Source organism: Pseudopodoces humilis, chromosome 6 (genome assembly GCF_049639895.1).
Source record: "Pseudopodoces humilis isolate 2021_Gansu_Grassland_sample_001 chromosome 6, ASM4963989v1, whole genome shotgun sequence".
Taxonomy (NCBI): domain Eukaryota; kingdom Metazoa; phylum Chordata; class Aves; order Passeriformes; family Paridae; genus Pseudopodoces; species Pseudopodoces humilis.
Window position 1 is genome coordinate 24,944,945 of NC_142205.1, and position 23,707 is coordinate 24,968,651.

At 39.3% G+C, this 23,707-nt stretch overlaps 1 protein-coding gene across 1 annotated transcript in view; it reads right to left on the bottom strand.

Annotated features, from left to right (window-relative positions):
* The window catches only part of GABRG1 (gamma-aminobutyric acid type A receptor subunit gamma1), a 54,055-nt gene extending 40,925 nt beyond the window's left edge, over nucleotides 1–13,130 (bottom strand). Inside the window, exon 1 of the mRNA XM_005517738.2 lies at nucleotides 13,009–13,130. Within this exon, the coding sequence (XP_005517795.1) occupies nucleotides 13,009–13,100 (92 nt within the window). The 5' untranslated portion in view covers nucleotides 13,101–13,130. The remainder of the gene's footprint in view (nucleotides 1–13,008) is intronic.
* Between the last annotated feature and the right edge of the window lie 10,577 nt (nucleotides 13,131–23,707).

The following is a 23,707-nucleotide window of genomic DNA, read 5'->3' on the forward strand; positions in this document are numbered from 1 at the left end:
TGTCATGCTAAACAGATTTGAATTCTTTTGATTTAAAGATAGAGATCCCTTGAGATGTACAAAGTTGGCACAATCAATTGAGATGGCATTATCGTGATCTAATCCAGCTCACTAGACCATGTTCTATTAAGAAACATTCACTTTAGAAAACAAGATGGGTTAAAACTGTTAATCTTTTATCATGTTTCTGTGTATCTCCAGCATTTTCTCCATGGTTTGGAATGGGATAGAAGGAAAGACAGAAAGCAGAAAACTTCATTCCAAACCAGAAAATAAAATGTTAAATTCAGGTATGTCATTCAATTATTTAGTGACTGTTACCGTGGGTTGAGGGCCTTTTTACTTCTTTGCCATTAAAATAAATCTAAGAAACCTATGAAGATTAATGTCAATTAACTCCACTCCCACTTTAACGGTGGCACTTTCCCGTCTCCTTCACAACCCCAAGAAGAAAGGCAAACTTAATTAAAGAGGAATTCTTTTCCTTTCCAAGTTCATATAAAGGTTATTTCACTATATACAGAACATAATACTTGATCATCTCTCCATTTACTGTAAAATATATTTGTTCCAGCTAGGTTCACTCACTGTCTTTTTCAGAATGTCTGGAGAGATTATGATTTAGAACAAGAAGACATCATCAAATATTAAGACATTTCTGTTTCATTGCACAGTGCTGCTTTATATCTATTAATGCAGGTGTTAATTCTGATCTTGATGATTTTATAAATAAGGAAGAAACCTCACTTCTTCAGATGCTTGTTGTAACACTTCAGCTACCCTCATAAACTCAACAGTAAACTGCATGTACACAGCTAACAGCAACTAGGTGAAAAGTGCCCCCATTATGCTCTCTGTTCTTTAACTAATTGAAGACTTCACCAAGGACTAAGAAAGTCTTTTTAACATCAGGCAACTTCAGATATTCACAGCATAGGTTTTTGTTCTCCTTTAAATATGAGAAAAATCAGTTAGGTGAGCTTTGTGTTGCAATTAACATCTGTCAAGTTATGCAATTAACTGGAAGAAAAATTAATATAGTGAAAGTGTTCTGACTGCTATTTGCATCGTGCTTGTCAAAGTAATAACACACAGAAGTACATGCATAGTGAGAATATCTAAACATAGCTAAGCATCAATTTAGCTGTCCATTCCCAGGCTCCTATTCCTATCCAACACACAAAAGGATATCCAGTCTTCCAAGATGGGTTGATTTATGGGGAACCTGTGGACCTCTGGAAAAGCAGAGACTTGTCAGGGAACCTGAGTTATCTCTGCTGAAGTTTCAGGTCTGTGCACAAGCAACTCAATCAAGCTCTTGGTATGCGTGAGGTTTAGACAACCTTCATAGTGGCCCTGTCTGTTTGGAGATAGTGATCCTTCTGCACAAGGAATACTCTGATGATTATTTAATACATAAGCAAAAAAGGAGGAAAGTGAGTGTTTCCATGCTGAAAGAGCTAAAATAAACACACTTTTTTCCTTGTTGCCTTACATATGTGAATGAAAACAGTAAGGCTAGTTGTGCTACGTCATTTACCTGAAGATCTTCAGTTGCTTCAGGAGTTTTACCAACAAAGGGGTAGGGCACAGTGACACTTACCTAAATGATGAAAATTGTCCTAAGTGTTATTTACAATAATACTGATATTTTAATGTTATTTACTGGCTGTTATGTACTGGCTGTGCTCCCCAGGATATGTCCCTTGTCTAAGTATAATACAATTTAACCTTTATTTTCTATTACTTAAAAAAAAAAAAAAAAAGAAAAAGATTTTAAAAAAACTTAACAAAAAACCCACAAACCACAAACCAAACTATTTCTCTCAGCTTTCAGAAAAATGGTAATGTTTCTTGAAGTGTGAATATGACAGATTACTTTGTTAGCAATAATAGTGCTTCACAGGTTTGTCAAAATAGTGCATTTAACCAGTCTGGCCTTCATAACAAGTCAGTCAAGACAGGTAAGGTTCCCACAAAGTTTTCCAACAGATCATCTAACCAGACACTAGCTTGCTCCAGAATACCAAGCACTATATGATTGAATGTGATAAAGTATATTCCATGGCCCCATCAGTGAGAGGTCAGAGCTCACCTGACCTAGCCAAATTCCACACACGAAAAAAGACCTAAAGCTCTGCTGAAAACTAAACATGGTCACTGACACAGAGTCAGACATTTGTACAGAGGCTGGTGAAGATTCTAGTTCAGAAGAAAAAAATGCAAGTATTTAGTCATGTGTCATGTGAATGAGAAAAGGCATAGGACCAGGTCTAGATGAAAATCTGAACTCTGTAGGGATGATAAGTTTAAGAAATGCCTGGAACAGAGCAAAATTCCTTAAATGTGAAGAAAAATGCAACTTCAACATGGAAGCAATGAGTAATTACTCTCATGTCAGCAATTTAAATTACATAATTGCATATGTTCTTGAATCTTTTTAAGATAAAACATGGACATCAGATAATTTGTAGTATCCTCAGAAGCTGCAAAATTACTGGGACTCCTTCATGGATTCAAATACTACTCTCAAGTAGCAAAAATAAGCGGACCACATAGTCATGACTGCTGAAATAAAACTCAATTTAATTTTTCTTCAAGACTTCCTTGAAAGCTCACTATCACTGATAGCTGTCAGTAGTGAATGTTTTAAACATCTCTCAAGACTTATCTTTCAGACTTTATGGCTGACTTCATAGTCATCAGTTCCATTATGATTCTGTGGAAGTGAACTCTTTTGCATTTCACCATCACTATCTTCACTGATATGCTTTATGTGTTGCAGAAAATTTCTGGGAAAATAAACATGACTGCAAGCAAAAAAATACAGCTACTGAAAAGATGTCTCCAGAAAGCATTACTTACTCCTCTCAGTCCTGTGGGATATAGAGCCACTGATGTTGTAGTCCTTCCTCTTTATCCTTCCTAAACTGGTTTAGACAGTCTCTTGACAAAAATCTCTTTTCCCCCCATCCATTCCATCTCTGATGTTCTCATCAATTTCTCACCCTTTCTGCCTTTCCAGACTTGGGCATATTTTTTTGTGTGTCAAAATGTATTTGTCTCTCCCACTGAAGTATGTTTTACTTATTCCCTATATCTTTTTTTCTGTACACTGACCACTTCCTGTTAGGTTGATTCTTCTAACGAGTACACAAAGTGCTTTGTGCTCTTTGTCTTATTTCATATTTGTCTGGCTGTTTATAATTTCCTGCCCTGCATCTCCTTTCCCTTCTTCTTCCTTAGTGTTTAGTGAAGGGATTAATTTGGACATTAATTATCAGGGAAAAGCGTGGAAAAAATAATAGGAATTCCTATGCAGAAACATTAGATTAGAAGTATAAGCTACACAGCTTACATTATAAATAAGCTTTGTAGTAAAAAAAATTATCATAGCAGTAACAGAATAAAAACATGTACCTATGGTGTTCACTCCCTGTAACAAAACTTGTTGCCTATGGATTTGAGTGCTTAGACTATTAACCTTGTGATATCTTAATTCATATCACAAGTATCATGTGATTAAGATCTTTTGAGTCATTACATCTTTGAAGCACATCCCTGAAAGATATGAAACATTTTCTCCAACACACAACAACTGCAGTCCAACTAATTTTAATCCCAGTAATACATGCACTTAAAAGCATTATCACATTTCTCATAAAGTCTTCAACATCTTTGTGACACTTATATACTAAAAACTAATCCAAAACTGCTGAACAGTACAACCAGATTTAGCTATGAGCACTTAATAAAGACACAATCTGACTGCAAAGAATATTTATAGAAATGTAAATTTTCAACAATAAGAACAACAGATACTATTAAAGCTATCTTCCAGGAGAACAATTTTGTTCTGAGATAGACACAAATTGTTCTTCTCCAAGTCAATTTTCGCATAATGCTGTATACTGTTTGAAATTACACTGGTCAAATGCTATTAATTCAAATGGATTTTACAGCTCTCACAAACTTTATGATAAAGACTCAAAGCATCTCAGATATTTTTTATCTGTCAGTCTTCTCTCATAATACAAGGTTTATCTTCTCCCCTTGAAAGTTCATCCATGATATGCCCAGACCAGTATAACTACTCCTATCAAGCCGCAGTCCAGAAATCAATTGACAATTTTTCTCACATCTGTCTAGCCAAGTACAGGTAATTCTCCACATCGCTTCAGAGCTGCTGGATTCTCAAACATATTCAGCTTGATTAGTATAGCAATCATACTCTGACCATCTTTTTACCTCTATATGTGATGAAGAAATATTCAGTTTCGTAGACCTGAGGCAGAAAACTACCTGTTTCTACAACCCTCTACACAATACAGAGCAAGCACTTTGCACAAGCAGCAAAACAAAACAAAAAGTATAAGCTGATTTCTGCAATTTTCCAGAGAAATTTTTAGTTTTTACATAAAATTTAGAAGGGATCTTGAGAAGTTTACTTCTAGTCAAAGAACGGCCAATACTGAATTTAGACCAGGGTGCTTTCCTAATCCAGCTGGTATATAAAATTCCATGGAAAGACATCCAATAACTTCACTGGGCATCTTGTTCTGCTGTTTAATTATCCTCCTAGTTGATATTTCCCTGTTGCAATTCATCACCATTGTTTCTCATTCTCTTACCATGCACCACTAGGAAGTGCCTACTTCTGTTTTCTGGATTGTCTTCCTGTAAATGCTGGGGGCTGATGCTGAACCCACACAAAATCATCTTTTCTCCATTTAGATCAGCCCTTGCCCCTTAGGGCAGGTCCAGGCTCCTGCTTGACAAGCTTGGTAGCCCACTCCTGAGCTCCCTCCAGTTTAAACCCCAAACTGGATGCAGTATCTACACGCAGTTCCACAAGTGTTGAGCAGAGGGAGACAGCCACTTTCCTCAACTTTTAGGATGTGTACCTGCTCCCACAGCCCAGGAATCTGCTGGCCCTCTCGCTGCCAAGATGCCATGCTCTCCAGCAGCAACTCCACATCCTCTTGGAACAGCTCCTCCCCAACCAGCTCGCTCCAGTTCTGCTGAGGAAGACCTTCCATTCAGGTGCAGGACTTTAGCACTCATCTTTGATAAGTTTTATAATGTTCCTGTCAACCCATTACCCCAGGCTCTCCTGCTCCCTCAGAACAGCAGCCCTGTCTGCAAACATATGAACTTGGTAAAAAAAGTAATATTTCAAGATGGAAAAAAAATTGTCTTCAAGAAACATTATGTTAAAATCATTATTCCTGATGCTCTGAGCAGTTCTTGTTCCACCCCAGAAAAAGGAAGAAAGAGGATACACTTCTCACTTTTCTTTTCTTGCAGCAATTATTTCATCTTCTGATTACACACTTGCAGAACATGCTGTATGATGCCTTTCCACAGAATCATGGAATTGTTTAGTTTGGAAAAGATCTCTGAGATCATCAAGTCCAACTTTAACTGATCACCACCTTGTCAACTAGATCATAGCACTAAGTGCCACAGAGTTGTTTCTTCAACACCACCAGGGATAGTGACTCTACCACCTCCCAGCACAGCCCCTTCCAATGCTTAACAACCCTTTCTGGGAACAAATTCACAGAATTTACAGAATTCTGTCACAAAATTCATCCCAATGTCCAGCCTGAACCTCCCCTAGCACAGTTTGAGGCAATTTCCTCTTGTCCGGTCTCTAGTTGCCTGAGAAAAGAGGAAGTCCCCCTTTGCAACCTCCTTTCAGGTAGTTGTAGAGAGTGATGTGGGCCCCCCTGAGCCTCCTTTTCTCCAGCCCAAACAGCCCCAGCTCCCTCAGCCACTCCTCCTAGGACTTAACCTCCATACCTTTCACCAGCTCCATTGCCCTTCTTTGGACACACTCCAACAACACCTCAATGCTTTTCTTGTAATGAGGGGCTCAGAAATTAACATGGGACTTGAGGTGCAATCTTATTTTCTTCACTGGTGTGGGTTTTGGCCGTACCATGCAATCAAATAATTAAAATGTAAACAGCCATATTCCATTGTTCATCTAGATCAAACAGCAGGAAGCAAATGAAGACTTTAACAGAAGGTAAGAGGATAACCAAAGCAAACTCTAGAACCTAAGTAGGTAACTGAAGAGAGACAACACGTATTAAATAAAGGTCAAAATATCCCCAAACTGCTAAGGAAGGACACAGCATTGATAACTTCTCTGGGTATGTGAAACATGTACTAACCTTAGCAGTAACAGATCTCCTGGCAGTTTCAGACTGATCATCACACAAAGACACAAAGACAGGCACATATAAATCCATGTGCCACAGATCATCACACCATTCACACACTATCTACACTTGGCTGATGAAAGGTAAAGTGCCATCAAGTTCAAAATGAACAGATACACTATTGATGGACTAAGTGCTTTGATCAAAGATACACTTTCCATAGTGAAACTAGGCTTAAAACAAACCTTTGATAAATGAATGCTGAGAACCATAACCTCAAAAAAAAGCAGTTAACCTAATTAAATGCCATCCCACACTAACTATAAAATGCACCAAATTGCAAAGTCAATTTTCCACCTTAAAATATCACCAGCATCTCAAAGGATATATCAAATGAGCAATCCTTTAAAAGTCATTTTCAGTCATTTAAGCTGATGCTATTTCAACACATCCATTTGAACATTTATTCTAACACAATTCATCACGTATTTGCTTCAAAATCTTCAGGTGACAAGAAATCTACTGCAACCCTTCACAAAACCAAACTTATTTGAAATAGTCCCAAATTCCAGTAGACATGTGAGCAAGTACCATCCTCCTCCCACAAGGGACAAAGAAATATGCACGGACTGAAGCAGCAACAGAATCAGAGACTTGCATTGAATTGCACACTGTATTTCTGCATATAAGTAAATCTGGCTTGAAATTACAGGAAAAGCCATACAACTACAATAATTAGGCAATGACAACATGTCCCCAGTAGAAATACAATAAATAGGTTCTACTGAAATTTTAGTGTAAAATTAGGCAATTATGGACTAAACCAAAGGTCAGTTAAGTTAATGAATAATTGTACAAAAAGGTAAATATGCTCTGTAAGGACTAATGGAAATACCTAAACCATGTAACCAAAAGCTTGTTCTCTCTCTCTCTATGCACAGAATTATGTCTTCTGTGATGTAACTTATTGTGTATTACACATCACACCTATCATTAAAATAGGAGAATTACACCTCTTGTTAGATGGCAACTAAAATTTATGGTAGTCAGAGTTGTCCCCTGCTGGACACAACCCACAGGCCATCAGCTGGATGGCCCTCTCTGGCCAAGCAAGAACCTAAGGTACAGGTTGATAGGTCACCTGCAGCATGTCTGGCACAACACAGTAGATATCCAATTGCTGTATGGTGATGATATGGCAACTGTTCTCCTCCAGAGAAAACACTGAGGACACTTTATTTTAAAAAACATCTGCATAATTTATTCTGTCACACAAATTTAACATTGGACAATGAAATTAGAAAAAATGTAATGACTTACATTGACAGTTTACCACCTAAGAAATGGGCACTTGATGCTACAAAACTTTACTAATAGAAATTCTATCCAGTTGAACTTTATTCAGAAAGAAAAATTGGACAATACTACTACATTACTAATAATAATAATAATAATACTTCATACCTCATGTTATACTGCCTTAAACAAGAAGAAAACCATATTAAAGGAAAATATTAACAATTTGAGACATCAAGTCATTTAATCCAAAGGGGATGTATCTCATTCTACCTCAGATTTTTCCTATCCACTATGTCTGTCTGTCTTCCCAAAAACAAAGAAAAATTGCTGCATATAAATTTAGAAACACAGAATCAGCAATTCACACCTTACCAGAAATTAGTGTAGTGACACAGAAAGGGATTTGACAACCAAAGCAGAAAGCAAAAAGAACATGTGTTACACCTGAACAGTATTGGAGCTAATCCTGTGAGAGAGTACCTGAGCAGTATGAAGTAGTAGTGAAGCAATATTCTGTGTGAATCTCTTTTTCAGACAAAAAAAAATAGAAAGGGCTTAAACTGGTTAAGCAAATAATTAAATATCTTTGGAAGAAATGTAGATATCTCATTTTTGCTACGTGAGAGGAAAATGTAAGAGGCTACCAGTTGTGTCTTAAACTACGTATACCAGGGATGTGCTTCGAAGATTAGTTCATGTGACTGTAGCATGAGTAAATCCAATTCTGTGGAAATTTCCACTCTGCATAGAGTGTCTCCAATTGTGACACATTTGTATAGAACTTTCATTTTTTGGACTAGATCATTCATCTTGCTACAACTACTTGGAATTTAACCGCACTGGAGCTTCCTGTCACCCAGAAGTGAGGAGGTTTCTACAACATACCATGAAAGACTAGGCTGGAAAGGGAAAGGCACCAGGATGTCTTCTGACCAAAATGATGATTCCTTTAAGAATTTTCAAGATTCACTTGAGATGCTCTGTGTTCTTGTCGGGGCAAAACTTGGCAGAGGCAATGAGAGCAAGGAAGAGCTTTGATGACTGGTTTTCCTGTTGAAGAGCAGACGAATGCAGACCACACTCTGTTCCTGTAGAGCAGCTGCAGCCATTGGTCTATACCTTGAGGCTACCCTGCAGAACCAGAGTATCAAAGAAGACCTGCATTTCCCCTTCAAAGAGATGGACATGGGAAACCAGTGGTTGAGCCAGGTGTAGCAGGTTACACTGGGAACAGGAGATCCACTGACTGGAAACCAGAGAAACCTCAGACTAGAGATACTGTATAATATTTCATCAGATTCCTACTCACCAAGTCTGTATGCAGGGAATTAGTTAAACTGAAGGAGCAAACCTGATAGGGAAGCCAGGGTAAATTCTCCAGTTTTGTTTAGCCTCTTATATATCCTTATATAAGAGCAGATTATCTCAACAGATCCTACTGACTGGAAAATCTCCAATTAAAGCATATTTTAGAAACTATTTATTTCCATCATATCCATATCACTGAAATTGCCCTCTCCTTTGAAATAAGTTCTGTTCTGATGAACTCCTGATGACCTTCCTAGTCTCTGTAATTATCTCTATTAGTTCAATGTTGCTCCATGACTTACCATTTTGGGTTTATATATATATATATATATATATATATACATATATATATACATATAGAATCAATTTTTTACATAGGCCTGTAGGCCACTGAATTCATCACACTATTTTCAGTCTTAAAATATGTTTGCACGTGTAAAAATGTAAAATCAGGACTTCTGTGTCATCTTCAGATTAATTCAATTGCATCTGAATTACTCTGTACAAATTATTACTGTTCAGAGAAATTGTTAAGAAATAAAAGTTAGTGTCACTGTCATCAACCAGCCTTTGAAAAGCTCCTGTCAGTGTGTTACAGTCATTTATAATTAGTACTTGTCTCTGCTGCTCTTTACCTAGTATGTTATGATATCATTATTTTACTCATATACATGATTAATCTAAGATGCAGTGCAAGAAAGAGTTATACAGGTAGTTCAAGAAGTGCTGCTCTCTTCTATCATGAATGGTACTACAAAAATGGGATTTGAGATGATCACTTTTGGTTTTCTGTGAATTCAACATACGTGACTCTTAGTTTACATATATGATAGCCCAAACCAAGCTTTCAAACAGTGTTTCTACCTAGTCCATTCAAGTGGTCCTACATACTAGGTTTTCTGTTCAACCCTGATTAGCACAATTCTTCAAGAGCTTCAAAAAAAAATCACCTATTCCCCTGATCCCCTAGTAATCTACTCTGTAGACAGACTTAACGTATTTAGAAAAAGAAGTTGAAGAAGTACAACAAGTGCTCACCTGTAACCTTTTCTGTCCAGCTCAAAAAGGCTTGAATTTGTGCCAAAGGTGCATTTTTTAATATCAGACATATTTAACAAACAGAAAGTTAAAAGTAAATGAAAATTTGTTCCAATTTCCTGGGAGGCTTTTTTTATTTAACAGACTGACATAGTTTGAAGGTTTCCTTGAAATCACTGTAAGAAGATTATGTGCAAAGAATATAAGTATTTCTTAATATTTATATCTCTTTAAACTTTATACCAACAAAAGAAAATATTAACAAACTTTCAATAAAATAAACTGTATCTTAAACCACTGGGACTGCTGAAAACAAGTTCTTTGTTGTCACATCATGAGCAAAGCACACAAGAGTTAGGATAATAATGAATAAACATCACAGATATTCAAATGAAACAGTAAATCACTATTATCAAGCACTAAGAAACCAACATTGTTATGACAGGCTTAACTCTGATCCGGGAGTTTATATGAGAAGTAGGCTGTATTATATATCTTCCTAACAGATACTTTGAAAAGAAAATACTAGTTGGCATTTGTACCTGCTGACAGTTGCATTTCAATAGAGCATTTATAATTGCTTTTAAAACATCAGATTACAAAACAAAAGGGAAGATATGGCCAAAATTAAGTTAAGCTTACAATATGCTTTAAGGCATGCTGACCAGCACATACCATTTAAAGAAGTATAAATTAGAAGAAATGTTACTGTTATGGTGCACCTCCATAGCTGGAACTAAGAAAATAACATTAATTATATTGTCAGTTCTTATGCTCTGCCTATCAATTTTCTATTTATTTGAATTCAACAAGAATAATGGGTTTGCCAAACATTTAGGGCTGCAGTGACTGCTGGGTAAGTACTCTTTCCCTGCACACATCTTGTAGAAAGGTTCACAGCCCAATTTCTGCTACAAAAGAGATATCTGCTATTGACAAAAGTAGTCCTTCAAAATACCAACCCATGAAATTAAATCAAGTGCATTGGCCATTCTGATCTGTTAGTGCTGAAGATGATGAACTGGGACTAAACAACTGCTTTATGGGAGAGAGTTCCCACACTTTGGTGTGGAAAGTTTGGTGTAATGTCATGGAACAGCTTTTGGGGCAGTATCTTAAAAGAATAAACTCTTGGTTGGGCTCAACCTCCAGTGCCCTTGCATAAGCTTTAGCTCCATTCATTACAGCTGAAGCAACTTTATTCATACTCAGCACAAAGTACTTTGTGTATACATGCATACTAAAAATGATGCAATTTGCATCCTTTTAAAAGTATGTGTTGAAAAGGCAGACTGGCTCCTGCAAGACAGTTTTAGAAAAACTGGCAGAGTTGGTGCAGCCTGGTCTATTCTTGAGAAAAAACATTACTCCTGTGTTTTAGTTTGAGCTTCAAGGGAAATCTTGGGCTGAAAATATAGAGGCATCCAAAGAAGCAGAAAAATAGTATTTCCATCATACTTTGTGGCAGTCTGTTAAAGAGCACCAGACTGAGCTCCCCACAAACACCCATGAATTGCAATGCACTACATACCAGAGAATCATGATCTGCAACACATGCCCATTTCAGGTCACTTTAAGAAAGAGAGAAAAAGGGGTGGGGGGGGGGGGGGGAATGGAAATCTTTCAAACCATTTTTCCATGTAGCCTCTGAAAAAAAGTCAAGGCTGAAAATAGTTGATTCAGATACATGGATATTCATACCAAAGGTTCTCTTTTATCTGAGATGTCCTGGAACACAGAACAAAAAAATGAATGTAAGTTACCTCTTTTTCTCACTTCTTATCAACTTATTTATAAATAGTAATGTTAATGAGATGCATACATAATAATCTACATCTAGTTTTATAATCCTAACCACAGTCTGAAAAGCAAGCAAAATAAATTGGTTTTTTTAGCTAGTCCTCCTCCTTTGTAACTAAGTCTTTGAACTGATAAATTAGCATGTATATTCTTTTCTCTCAAACCACTTGATAATTTCTTTCACACCTGAGGTACACTATGATCATTAAGAAACATTCTGAAGATGCACAGCTGCACTGGTATCATTTTCATCAATGCCTTTGAAAAATATTTCCATAATTTATCAAGGTTTTAAAAGATGCAGGTTAAGAAAAGTATAATCAGTGGTGTTTCTACTAGGATAACACAGCAGCCTTCTGAAGATGAGAGATGTGACGAGAACATACCTCACAGAGACAGATAAATCATCATTTAGTATGGGGAAGGGGACAAGAGTATGACAGACTTTAAAAATTGTTTAATAGCATTTTTCCTTTTTTTTTTTTTTGCCAGCCTTTACAGTTTACATTTTCATATCCTCTAGAATGATAACTTCATCTTTCATTTAAAAGAAACACACACTGAGCAACAGTCAAATACCCTTTATTTATACCTAAAGTGCTGCTTTGTGAATTTCCTGAGTGTAACCTGTGGAATGGTGCACATTAGCTCTGCGTTATTAATGGAGTTGAATTATCACATTGCTTTTCGTTGTTATGGGTACTAACAACATACGTACACAGCTGTACCAAACTGTTGTTTCTTCAGAGGTCTGCAGCTCAGTTTTCCAGCTCTCCCTTAAAACGCGCGTTTCCAACTTCTGGTATTTGAGCAGCTGCCCTGCTCCATCCCACTCGTGAGCCCGATCCCCGCCCGAGCGCCGCAGGGGCCGGAGCGGGAGCCGGGGCGGTGCGGGAGGCCGGGCACAGGTCCCGCTGTGGCGGAGGGGCCCCGCAGCACCAGCGGCACAGCGGCAGCGCCAGCCGTGCTCCTGCCCCTCTCTCTCCCCGCAGCCGCCGCCGGGGACGGGCGGCACGGCGCGGGGGGCTCCGTGCGCCGGGCCGCCCTCGGCACGGGGGGGACCTTTCCCAGCACCGAGCCGAGCCTGGACTCAACAACCCGCCCAGCGAACAAGTGGGATGCGGCTGAAGTTTTACTTTGCCGGCGCCGGCTCCCGGGGACCACAGCGGCAGCACCGACACCTATTTTGGTTGAAGTTTGGCGGCGCAACACGCCGCCTCCCCTGCCCCCTGCCCCCTGCCCCCTGCCCCTGCCCCCTGCCCCCTGCCCCTGCCCCCTGCCCCTGCCCCTGCCCCTGCCCCTGCCCCCGGCCGGAGCGCCCAGCCCAGGCTGGGGAGCGATGCGCAGGTAGCGAGTGGCGGCGGGGGCAGTGCGGGGTGCCCGCCGTACTCACCCGCTCCCCAGCCGCACGGTCAGCAGCAGCAGCAGCAGCCGGGCCCCGCGGCGGCGGATCCAGCGGGGCGCGGGGCCCCCCCATGCATCCATGAGCCTGAAGGCGCTCTCCCTTGCCCGAGTTTTCTCTGGAGAGGCTGGGAAATAGCGACCCTACCAATCCCACCACCCCCCGGCACACGGCAGGGAAAGGGAGGGGAGGGGAAGGGGGGAAAAAAATAAAATAAAACACCCAAACAGGTAGAAACCCACTCTGCAAGGACGGAGCAAGTCGCCCAATAGGCTCATCAGGTTGCTTCATAAATTATCCTAAAAACTGCTGGACGAATCAATCCCTAGCAGAGGTGGAGCCTCCTTTACTAGAAGGGAAACATGCCTGGGAGAAAGGGTGGCATTGATTTGGTGTTTTTCTCCAAAGAGGGAAATGAAATAGACCTTATATATATATACATATATAAATATAAATATATACATATATAAATATAAATAGGCGAAACGTATAAAATGTTTAATATATGTTTAAAGCTGCACATATGCATTTAAATATTTCTATTTTTGAAGCTACTCAGAGGGCGACTCTCCGAGAGGCAGCCGGTCCGCCCTGCCGAGCGGAGACCCGCAGCCGGGAGCAGGAGCGCCGGGGGATGTGCGCGGACACCCGCGGGCGCTGCGCGTCTCTACGTCTGGCAGGATGGAGATTTTGAGGGGGGCGGCCCTAGCCGCGGGGAAGGGGGCATCCGCCATCGCCTCGTTCGTCCCCCGGAGAGGGAGCACACCCCTCCAGCCGCAGTCCCCAGAGCCGTGCTGGAGGCAGGCAGGCGGACGCGCAAGGGCAGCCGCGGGAATTGCGCGGCGCACGCTCGGCGGCTGCAGGCGGCTCTGCGCGGCCGCGGAGCGCCCCGGGGGCGGCGGGGGGAGGCGGCCGATGCGCGGTGCTGCGCCGGGAAATGCGCCAGGGCGTGCGAAACGCCAGGGTACGGCGTTTTATCTTATTTTTTCCTTCTTGGCTCCTCTCTGCTGCTCCCTCCTCCTGGTCTCTCTCGGGAGACGTAGGCGGGAAAGTAGCCAGACATGCCCCCCAGCAACCCCGCACACACACACACCCACACCCACACACCCATACACACACTCGCACACACACACACAACCCGAGGCAGCAAAAGCACCGCGGCAGCGGCGGGGACCAGAGTTCCGCCCTCGCAGCCTTTGACCGGCCCTGGGCAACGCTGGGCACGTCCTGGAGGGACCAGCGCTAAGATAACGCGTATTTCTTCTCTCGGCTTCAGGCTGTCACCAACCCAAATCCCTGGCCCCGGAGATGCCCTTGTTTGCAGCTCTCTATAGGGCAGTTACGGAGTAACCTGTGCACAGAGCTCTCGGTGGAAGTAGCAAACCGTTTTACAGCCATCATCATCATCCTCATTCGAGTCAAGTTGTCACTGTACAGAAATGTAAATAATCTCCCATCCAGTGGTTATTCCTATGAAAGGCAATGTTTTGTCTTCTTTACACATCATCATCATCTGGTTATTATTTTATATATACAGTTTACTGCTTTAATGGTTAAAGAAGCTCACCATGCTTCAGAGAGCTGCAGTACATTAAATGAAAATTCAGCAACTTGAAAATTAATAGCCAGACCTGGGGGTACTAGCAGACAGTAAAGGCACATATTACTGTGTGACCTGAGGTCTCTTCACTGGTGGATTAACACAGCAGGTAGCATCCTAGCGTGGTGGCAAAGGCATGAGCTCAGAGGAGAGCACACGCATTCATTACAAAGTGCAGAAGCAGCTCCTCTGCTGCAGCTGGTGGCACTAGCTCCAAGAAGCAGGATTGCTGTCCCCCTCAGCAAGGCAATGAGCACAGCCCACCCCCAAGTCCCTTTCTCTCTGGGAAGTCCCTCTGCCCTGAAAATGGCCATGGTACTTATGTTTATTATAAATTGATCTGTCAAACTGACTGCGTTTTGCAAAATATGCAATGCATGCCTATGTCTTTGCATTCTGATGTTTATGGAATCATTAAAGCTCTTTACCAGTCTATAAAATTCCACCTTGACACTAAAAGATATGCAATTAAAGTGACTACTGTGAAAATTTGACATAAGAAGTTTAAATATACTTACAGGATTCCAAGACATCTTCTTTCTACATGAGCAGTTTGGAGCATCTATTCAAAAATCTTAATTTCACCCCTGTGTAGATCCAGCAGCTTGCTAGCAGTGAAAGAGTGAAGATCACAGCTAAAATAACATGTAGCATGAATAGTGAGAAATAGAAATTTTCATTTGATTTCAGGGTTGAGATCACTAAGGCACATAGAAGTACTATTTAAAAAAAATAAAATTAAATTAAAATTTAAATTATTTTTAAATTTAAAATAAAAAGCAGCACCAATGATGTTTCTCAAATGACATGAAACTAAGGATGACATCAGGACAAGCTGCTTTCAGATAGTCCCACATCTGAATTTTTCTTGTACTTTCATGTAAACAATAGAAATCCATCCCTCTAAAAACTAGAGAAGAAATTATTCCATGATTAAGTAAAATACTAGATGGGAAACAGGTATAAAAGTTTTGAAAAGCAAACAGGGAACAGAAAATAACAAAAACATCTTTTACTTTTTCTCAGAAGAAAACATGAAGGAAAAGAAATTAACTCAGATGGTCTGTATTCCTAACAAAAATAAAAGAAGCAATAGATGGAAATTGCAAAATAAAAAAGGGAATATCAAGGAAAACCTGGGGAAATTGCCTAGCTGGGTGTCAAAAGAAGGAGATAATGATACAGGACAACACACTATTAGATATACTAATACTACAATATACTACAATACACTAAAAGATAGTGAGTTAGTTTCTAAGGCCTGTAGATATTTCTCTTCTGCTTGGTACTGGCAGAGCTAACCTAAAAACAGTATTTAAATTCCCAGTTAAAAACACCTTCTGATGCTGGAAGTAAGAAGATCATCTTTTAAAAAAACCCACCAAGGTGAAGAAAGGAGTCGATCATAACACTTCAGACCTGCTAGACATCATTTCAGAAACATCAAATTGACCAAAGTTAAGCAAAACTGTAGGATTCAAATCACTGCTATTATTAAGGAGGAACAAGCCAGAATGGCTTCTGCAAAAAACCATGTCTCTATCTTCTTCAGTCATATTTAATGAGTCTATCAATAGAAGAACAGAGCTTCATAATTCACTGTCTTTCAAAAGCATTTTAAGTCTATCAGGAATTTGTTAAAGTAGTTGAATAGTTCTGGAGCCAGTAGGAAAGTAAGGCCATCTTTCAGAAACTGCTTGAGACTACTGTCAGCAATTAAATTTCCATGTTGAAAAGTTGAGTTCTTACAGATCTATTCTTGAGATTATTGCATTTAACTGATTACTTACTGCACTAATAGTTTCAGAGAGAAGAAATACAAAAATTTGTAGATGAAAGTTTCAGATTGGTGAAGTCTATAGAAAAAAAGTGAATATATAGTTAAATCATCACAGTGTAGAATATAAATTATAAAATGGGAAGTGATAACATGCTGACAAATGAAAAAAAGAAAAATAATTCATGGGTTGAATTTGGTAAAGATTGTAAGTACCTAAATGTAAAATCACATCTCAGTTGTCAGCTCTGCTACTGCCTAGCAGTGGAAAATCCAGAGAAGACATGTAGTCAGACTTAACTGAAATTTCTCCAGGACTGTAGAGGAGTACCAACACAAACTGGAGGAACACTAATTTGAGCAGCTCAGCACCTAAATGCTGCTGCCCAAGCTCACTGGAAAATTTTCTCTACTCTTCATATTTAAGGAGTGCAAGATAGGATAATCCAAAGTAAAAGGCCTCTAAAACACAGGCTAGATCACCAGTTCTTTAATTTCTTAAAAGTGTAATTATTAATTTGGATTCCACAGTAATATGCCTCATCTCATGCACTATAAAAGGAGCAAAGGCACTTAGCACAAGCTCTTGATTTGTAGTCTGGAAGCCACCTATTCAATCACAAGGTACCTACAATCTGTGATTCATCTAAAAGGACATAGAAAAGATTTTTCACGCTTAAAACTGAAATCCAAATAGAGGGAGGATGAAAAAATCTGCCACGTTAATATAAAAAGAGCAAATATCACTGTATTTTTCACCTGGGAGGCTTCACACTTAGTACTGAAGAACATTTTGATTCTTCACAATTCAATTGCTCAGGACCACAGAGAAACTTTAAAACACTCATATTTAATTTTGCATAGCTGACATCCTACATCTGCTGTATTTCTCTTGGATACAGCTACTTCCCTGACAGGAACATATGAGAATTGATGCCAGATTTGTTTGCCTGCATACCATTTTGAGCTCATAAGAGCTTTGAAAACCTAGACTTAGTGGATGGCCCATCTTCATTCACTGTGCTTGAGGGAAGTCAATGGCTCTCATGTGGTTCTGCAAGGAGCACTTACCCTGCTGAGGGCAAAGTTATCCAGCATGTGGAGATGGAAGAACAAATTATTATGGTTTTCTGTCCTCCAAAAAAAAGCATATAGAACAGCAAGAGCTCAAGGATCACTGCAGTCATGTCTTCAAAAGGATAAGTTTACATAGCAATATTTTCACAAAATTGCATATGTAGACCTTAATAGTGTATTCACAAAACAATTTCCTGTGTGCACCTCACAACTTTTGATTTATAGAATCAAAGAACACTTTAGGTTGGAAAAGACCTTTAAGGGTAATCTAGTCCAATCTCCCTGTCATGGGCAGGGACAATTTCAAAAAGTACACACATGTCATTTGTGTGCTTGCATTTGAGTAAACACAAACATAATAACAGAGTCACATGCATGGTATTTAAAGCCCGTAACCCAAATGAAAACAGTTCTATTCTTCTTACAGAAGTTCAGAAAATGTGGTTTTAAATATACATCATCATGGTTAATCCTACCTGAATGTTTAATATAAATTAAAAAAGCTATCTTAAAGAGCATAGTAGCACAGTGCTACAATAAATGTAAAAAACATCTCAAAAATAAAGAAAACTAATGCAAACATTTTGGTACTGGTCTATTTAAAAGGGGCTTTAAGCTTGAGGGTGGTGGATATCCACAGGAGGAGAACAGAAAGACGCAGAAATGTAGCTTCAGTGCAGCTTTTATCCTGTGATTTGAATCACAAAATAATTGCTTTCAGTGAAACAATCAACATCTTAATAGAAAATAAATTATAAAATTCTCACTTTTCATAACTAAATACTATTTTAATTAGGATTTCATCTCCAATATATTGATTTAACTGCTCACTCACATTACTCATTAAAATGACTACTAACACACACACATCTTCAGCTGCACTTAAAAATTAGGCAAGGGAAGTAATCTCAAGTAGAGAAAAACTGATGAAGAAAGAAGACTGCACCTATCTTTTCATCCAGGGGAAGTGTTACAGCATATAAGATGATATTCCTTTACATTTAGAATGTTACACTTCCTCTCCATTTAAGTGAGGATGAAATGAAAAACAAATTGAAGTGTAGACAGGTCTATGGTAACCAGGCTGGAGTGCTTAGGTACAGAAAGATAACTTCAAGCCACAAACATCCCCTGGGTCTGCCACTATTGCTTTTCACTCGACTTTCAATTATTTTCAACATGAGCCAGCAAAAAGCAAATAAATACATTTTGATCTTTCCTGTTTCACAAGGCAGAAGTCCACAGTCCCTAACTCTTCTTCACCCTAAGAGCACAATTTTAACTTTGCTTCTCCCTTACCTATCAGACATTTTCCGAGTAAACAGAGACTAGGACCCTGTATTTCTCAGGAGCCTAGATTTACCATCTGTCAAGACACATCCTCGAGGGCAGCTGACTTTGGTAGGGAACATGGTGACTGGTGAGAGGAGGGGTACTCCAAGTGTGAGGCACATGTATGTGCAGACAAGGCAAGGAGTCTTATAGGGGACTAGCACACCAAGGTGCACTCTAGTTACTTTAGGAAGTTGAATCCAGCTTGGATAGACCCAAAGTCATGTGCAGGAGATGAGCACTATTCAAACTCTTCTCTAGTCTGTGCTCCATTTTCCCTGTCAAGGGAGTGACACAGTTCAATCCAGTAGATCCCAGTGGCACAAATGTATAGGGATTGCATGGTTTACATTGGCACTTCAATGCAAATGAGAAGAGTTCAATTCAAAAGTGGGCCATGAGGCACATGAGGATGATTGCAGCATCTTTCTGGATGTGCTTACCAGGACTGCTGGAATATACTGTGCTCCAGCACTACTGAGTCTTCTGTCTATGGAACTAGATTGGTGCTAGTCTAAAGTAAATACCTTCCAAACCACACTTGCTGTGGCTGCTGTGTTCTCAGTACCAATGGATTGTCTCTGAAGATCTGCTTCTATTTCACTCCAGTATTTGCCAAAGCCACAGTGAATTGTTAGAGGACTAGGACCCTGGCATGAATCATGGCAAAACAGCGTGCCAATGTATGTTTGATGTATCTTCACCCAAACTTTGAAATCCCATAGCAAAGAAATCTTTTCTTTTTGCTGCTTCCTCTTGTCTCCAGCTACGATGAAAATTCACTTCAAATGGTTAAGAATAAAAATAATTTCACATCGTATAGGATGCTCTCAGGAGAATACTATTTGATTATCTGTCTGGTCTTATTTTGTTAGAGGCTAACAGGGCAGCTGTTCTACCTGACTTCTGTGAGCACTTACTGTTCCAGCCAGATCAGGAGGACAAAAACATGTGAAAATGAAAAATAATGGGGCAGGCAAAGACTGTGGTCTGTACTTTTTCCAGTTTCAAAAAGATTCGGCTGATACTTGGCTCAGCCTTTGTTGAAAGTTGAAAGTGGCTTTTCAGTATACCCTATCCTGAGCAATCCTCCTTAGAGTATAAGTTTTTTAATCTGCAAAGCACAAGAGATAAAAAGGCTGGTCTGTCTGATAATTGGAAAACATTTTCTCCAGAATGACAATTTAAACTCTTGGTAACAGTATCCCATAGAAAATCTAAAGGAAGGGTGAAATCATTCTGTCCAGAACATTAGCACTCTGCAATATATTATGTCGCTTGCTGAACTTCTGCAATTGCTATTAATTGACCTCTAGTCTCTCAATTCTAACAAAAGTCTCAGATATTTAGAGATTTCTTTTTGGTATATTAGATTGTATTTTGCTTCCTTTTCCAGTCTATAAAGTTGAACTTAATTTGTCCTTTTGCATCTCCATTTTTCTTAAGATCCTTTTTCCATCTTCCAGTTATTGGTTACTATGCTACACTTTGTGAAACAAAATTGGTTTAATAAACCAATTCAACACATCACAGCCGTAAGTATCTCCTGTGCTTACTAGAGAAATAAACAGAGATCTGGCTGAGCTTCAGATTATTATATTTGTTATTGAATATTCACTACAGAATCAGATAGAACTGTCCTATAATATACCTTGGTGTAAACTCAGTTGTCAGGTCAATAGATTTATTTACATTTGTAGGTGTGGGTCAGAATACATCATGTAAAATCAGCATTTCTCCCAAGTTTAATTACTGAAGGAAAACTAGTCTATTATGACAGGTCCTCACTGGACTGTATAAGGTAAATACTGTTGATTATCAAAAAAAATTTGTGGATAATATCAACATGAGCATTATTATATATAAATTTATATATATTTATGTTATATATAAATATAAACATTCAACAGCACTGGGATATCATGGAGGTTAAAGAATATATGCATATCCCACTGTGTCATAATGTAGAAGTCTGCCAATATCTTAAATACATATTTCATGGTATGTTTTCAAAACTATTTCATTGCATCCTCAGTATGAAAGTGCTTTGATTTTTATATTTTTTTAAAATTTGTCCCAAAAAAGAATAATTTTCTCTCTCAAACAATACCAGAAAATAGGACTAGAAGACCCTTAGTCTTAGGTCTGCTGCTCCTAGACAAACTCTTTTTTCAGTGGTTGTCTTTAATCACCAACTTGCATATTCTAGCATTTGCATATGATGAAAATTCATTATTCTAGCATGACAAAAATACGTTGCTGTGCAGAGATAATTTTAGTGAATAACAGTGAAATCAACTATTTTTGAAAGTGGACAAATTTTCCTATGGTTTACCATATGCTCTGAGGAAGGCCGTTATCAGTTATGACTATCAATACCAATTCACCCTTTTGATTGGAGACTGATGAAATAGCGGCTTTGGTTTGCATTATTGATGACTATTCTTAAGAATGATCCTTCTCTGGAGTAAATCAACCGTTCTCTTGAAAGCATCTCCTAAAATAATACCACTGACAAGACTGGTGATACTTATATTATCTTCTGCTTCAGCTGTGTTGCAAATGACACTCTGTATATCAGAGTCTTTGATTTCCCTAATAGCTGTTAAAAGCATTGCATGTTTTTGTGAAGCTTCACCTCAGTGATCACACTGTATTAACCATGTAAAACAGCTTTATATAAGCACATGAATTTATTTTAAGTCTTATAAAAATCATTCTAATTTAGTCTGATTAATGAAATAAAATGTAATTTAATTTTCTCATCTGTTTTGTTTCATATCTCCTTTACTTTAAAATATTTATTTTAAACTGCTAATATTTTTTTTCTCATTGAATTATCATTAGCTCCTGGAAAAACGTTGTCCACCCAGACACACACTTTTACTTTTTAGAAAGTATTGCAAAGGCTGCAGTAAGTTAATAGTTGCCAGTCTCAGTGTGCCACAGATTTATGACAAGTGTAGAGCAGAAGCTGCCATTTGTGCAGAGTTTGTCCTAGAGCTGAGGAATTTCCATGATCTATCTTCCATATATCTTTATCATAACATGCAGTTTTGGGCACCACAATATAAAAAAGATATAAAGCTATTAGAGAACATCAAAGCACAGCCATGAGGATGATGAAGGGTCTGGAGAGGAAACCATATGAGGTCACTTGGTCTGTTCAGTCTGGAGGAGACTGAGGGAAGATCTCATTGTGGCCTACAGCTTCCTCACAGGAGAAGAGGAGGGGCAGGCACTGATCTCTTCTCTGTGGTGACAGTGACAGGACCTGAGGGAATGACCTGAAGCTGAGTCAGGGGAAAATTAGCTCAGCTAACAGGAAAAGCTTCTTCACCCAGAGGATGTTGGGCACTGCAACAGGCTCCCCAGGCAAGTGGTCCAGGCACCAGCCTGACAGAGTTCAAGACGTGTTTGACCAATTCTCTCAGGCACATGGCACTTTTGGGGATGCCCTCTGCATGGCCAGGAGCTGGACTCGATGATCCTTGTGGGTCCCTTCCAACTCAATATTCTATGACAGTTCCTACTTCCTTCCAGATCAATACCAGGATCTGGATGCCTATTTACAGCAGAATTTGCAGTTCTTCCTGCATCACAATGTTTCTGCTACAAAAAGATTATTTTCATTATAGGACTATACCCATACTTCCATTTTTCCAACTTGAACCTTTTTCACCCCAGACATTTTTCAAAGTAGCCACTGTAGTATCAGAGACTTTGTATAATTTCTTATACTACCTCATTAAATTTCTGAGCTAGTTGCACCAAGTCCACTTAGTCAAAATTGTAGGGTTTGAATGGAAAATCATATGAAAAGACAAAAAAAGAAAGGAAGATATAAAGGCAGCCGTTCTTTTCGGTGTTGTCATTCTGCAGAGCCTGTGTCCATCATGAACCTTGCTTGGCTTTGCTTATTCCATAAATTTCTTCCAGTAGATTGTTACATTTTCATCTGATAAAGTCCTGCCTCCAGGTTTTGACATTTATAGCCTGATTGTGAGCATTACCTGAAGTCCAGCTGTGCTCACTTGGGAAATCATGGCAAGAATGGGAGGCTTTTCTTTTTCTCATCTTTGTTGTAGCCCCACATACTGGGTTAATAAGTAAATAGGATATGCCCCTTGTAATAAATGAATGCTTATTAGGAATCGTATTCTCCAATTCAGCATTCTCACTAAATCCACATACTGCTTCCCTTCCCACCCCCATCATGAGCTAAGAACAATTTACTGGAAACAGTAAGGAGATGAGAAAGCAAACAGTAACAGCAACAAGAAAAACAACAAAAGGCATAAGAAAAATAAACAATTTCCATGGAAAGCTCCCACCAATAAACAAATACCAGACCACTCCATCCACCACATAGTTTACTCAAGCAGGAGGATCCCCTTCTCCTGGGAAGAGAGAGTCCCTTTCCCCTGGGGCAACAAGGTGATGTGGTATCAAAACACTTCTGGCCCTGGCCATGCCCCTTCCCAGCTGCTGCAAAAATTTAACCCCATCCTGGCCAGACCCAAGTCACGAATGTTGCACCAATGGAAAACACATATTCCTGCTGCCTCTTGGCTTTGGGTCACAGTCACAGCCAAGCAGCAAGCCCAGATAAAGTGATTCATACCTGTACAAAAAACAGGGATTGCCAGAGCCTACTGAAAATGCAAGATACTATTGAGCAGCAGTGGTGTAGTCCCCTGTCAAATTTGGTACCACAGAACAGTTTTGTTATGGTGATTAAACACTAATTGTCTTTAAGAATGAAAGCAACTTGCACTTTCAGGATGATGGAGACTTTTTCTAGCAGTAAGTATTCTGGATGGAACCTCATGTGAATTTGTTAACCAGGAGCACCTATTTCTTGTTTGGACTCAGAATAAACTGCCTATTCCCAAGTGTACAGC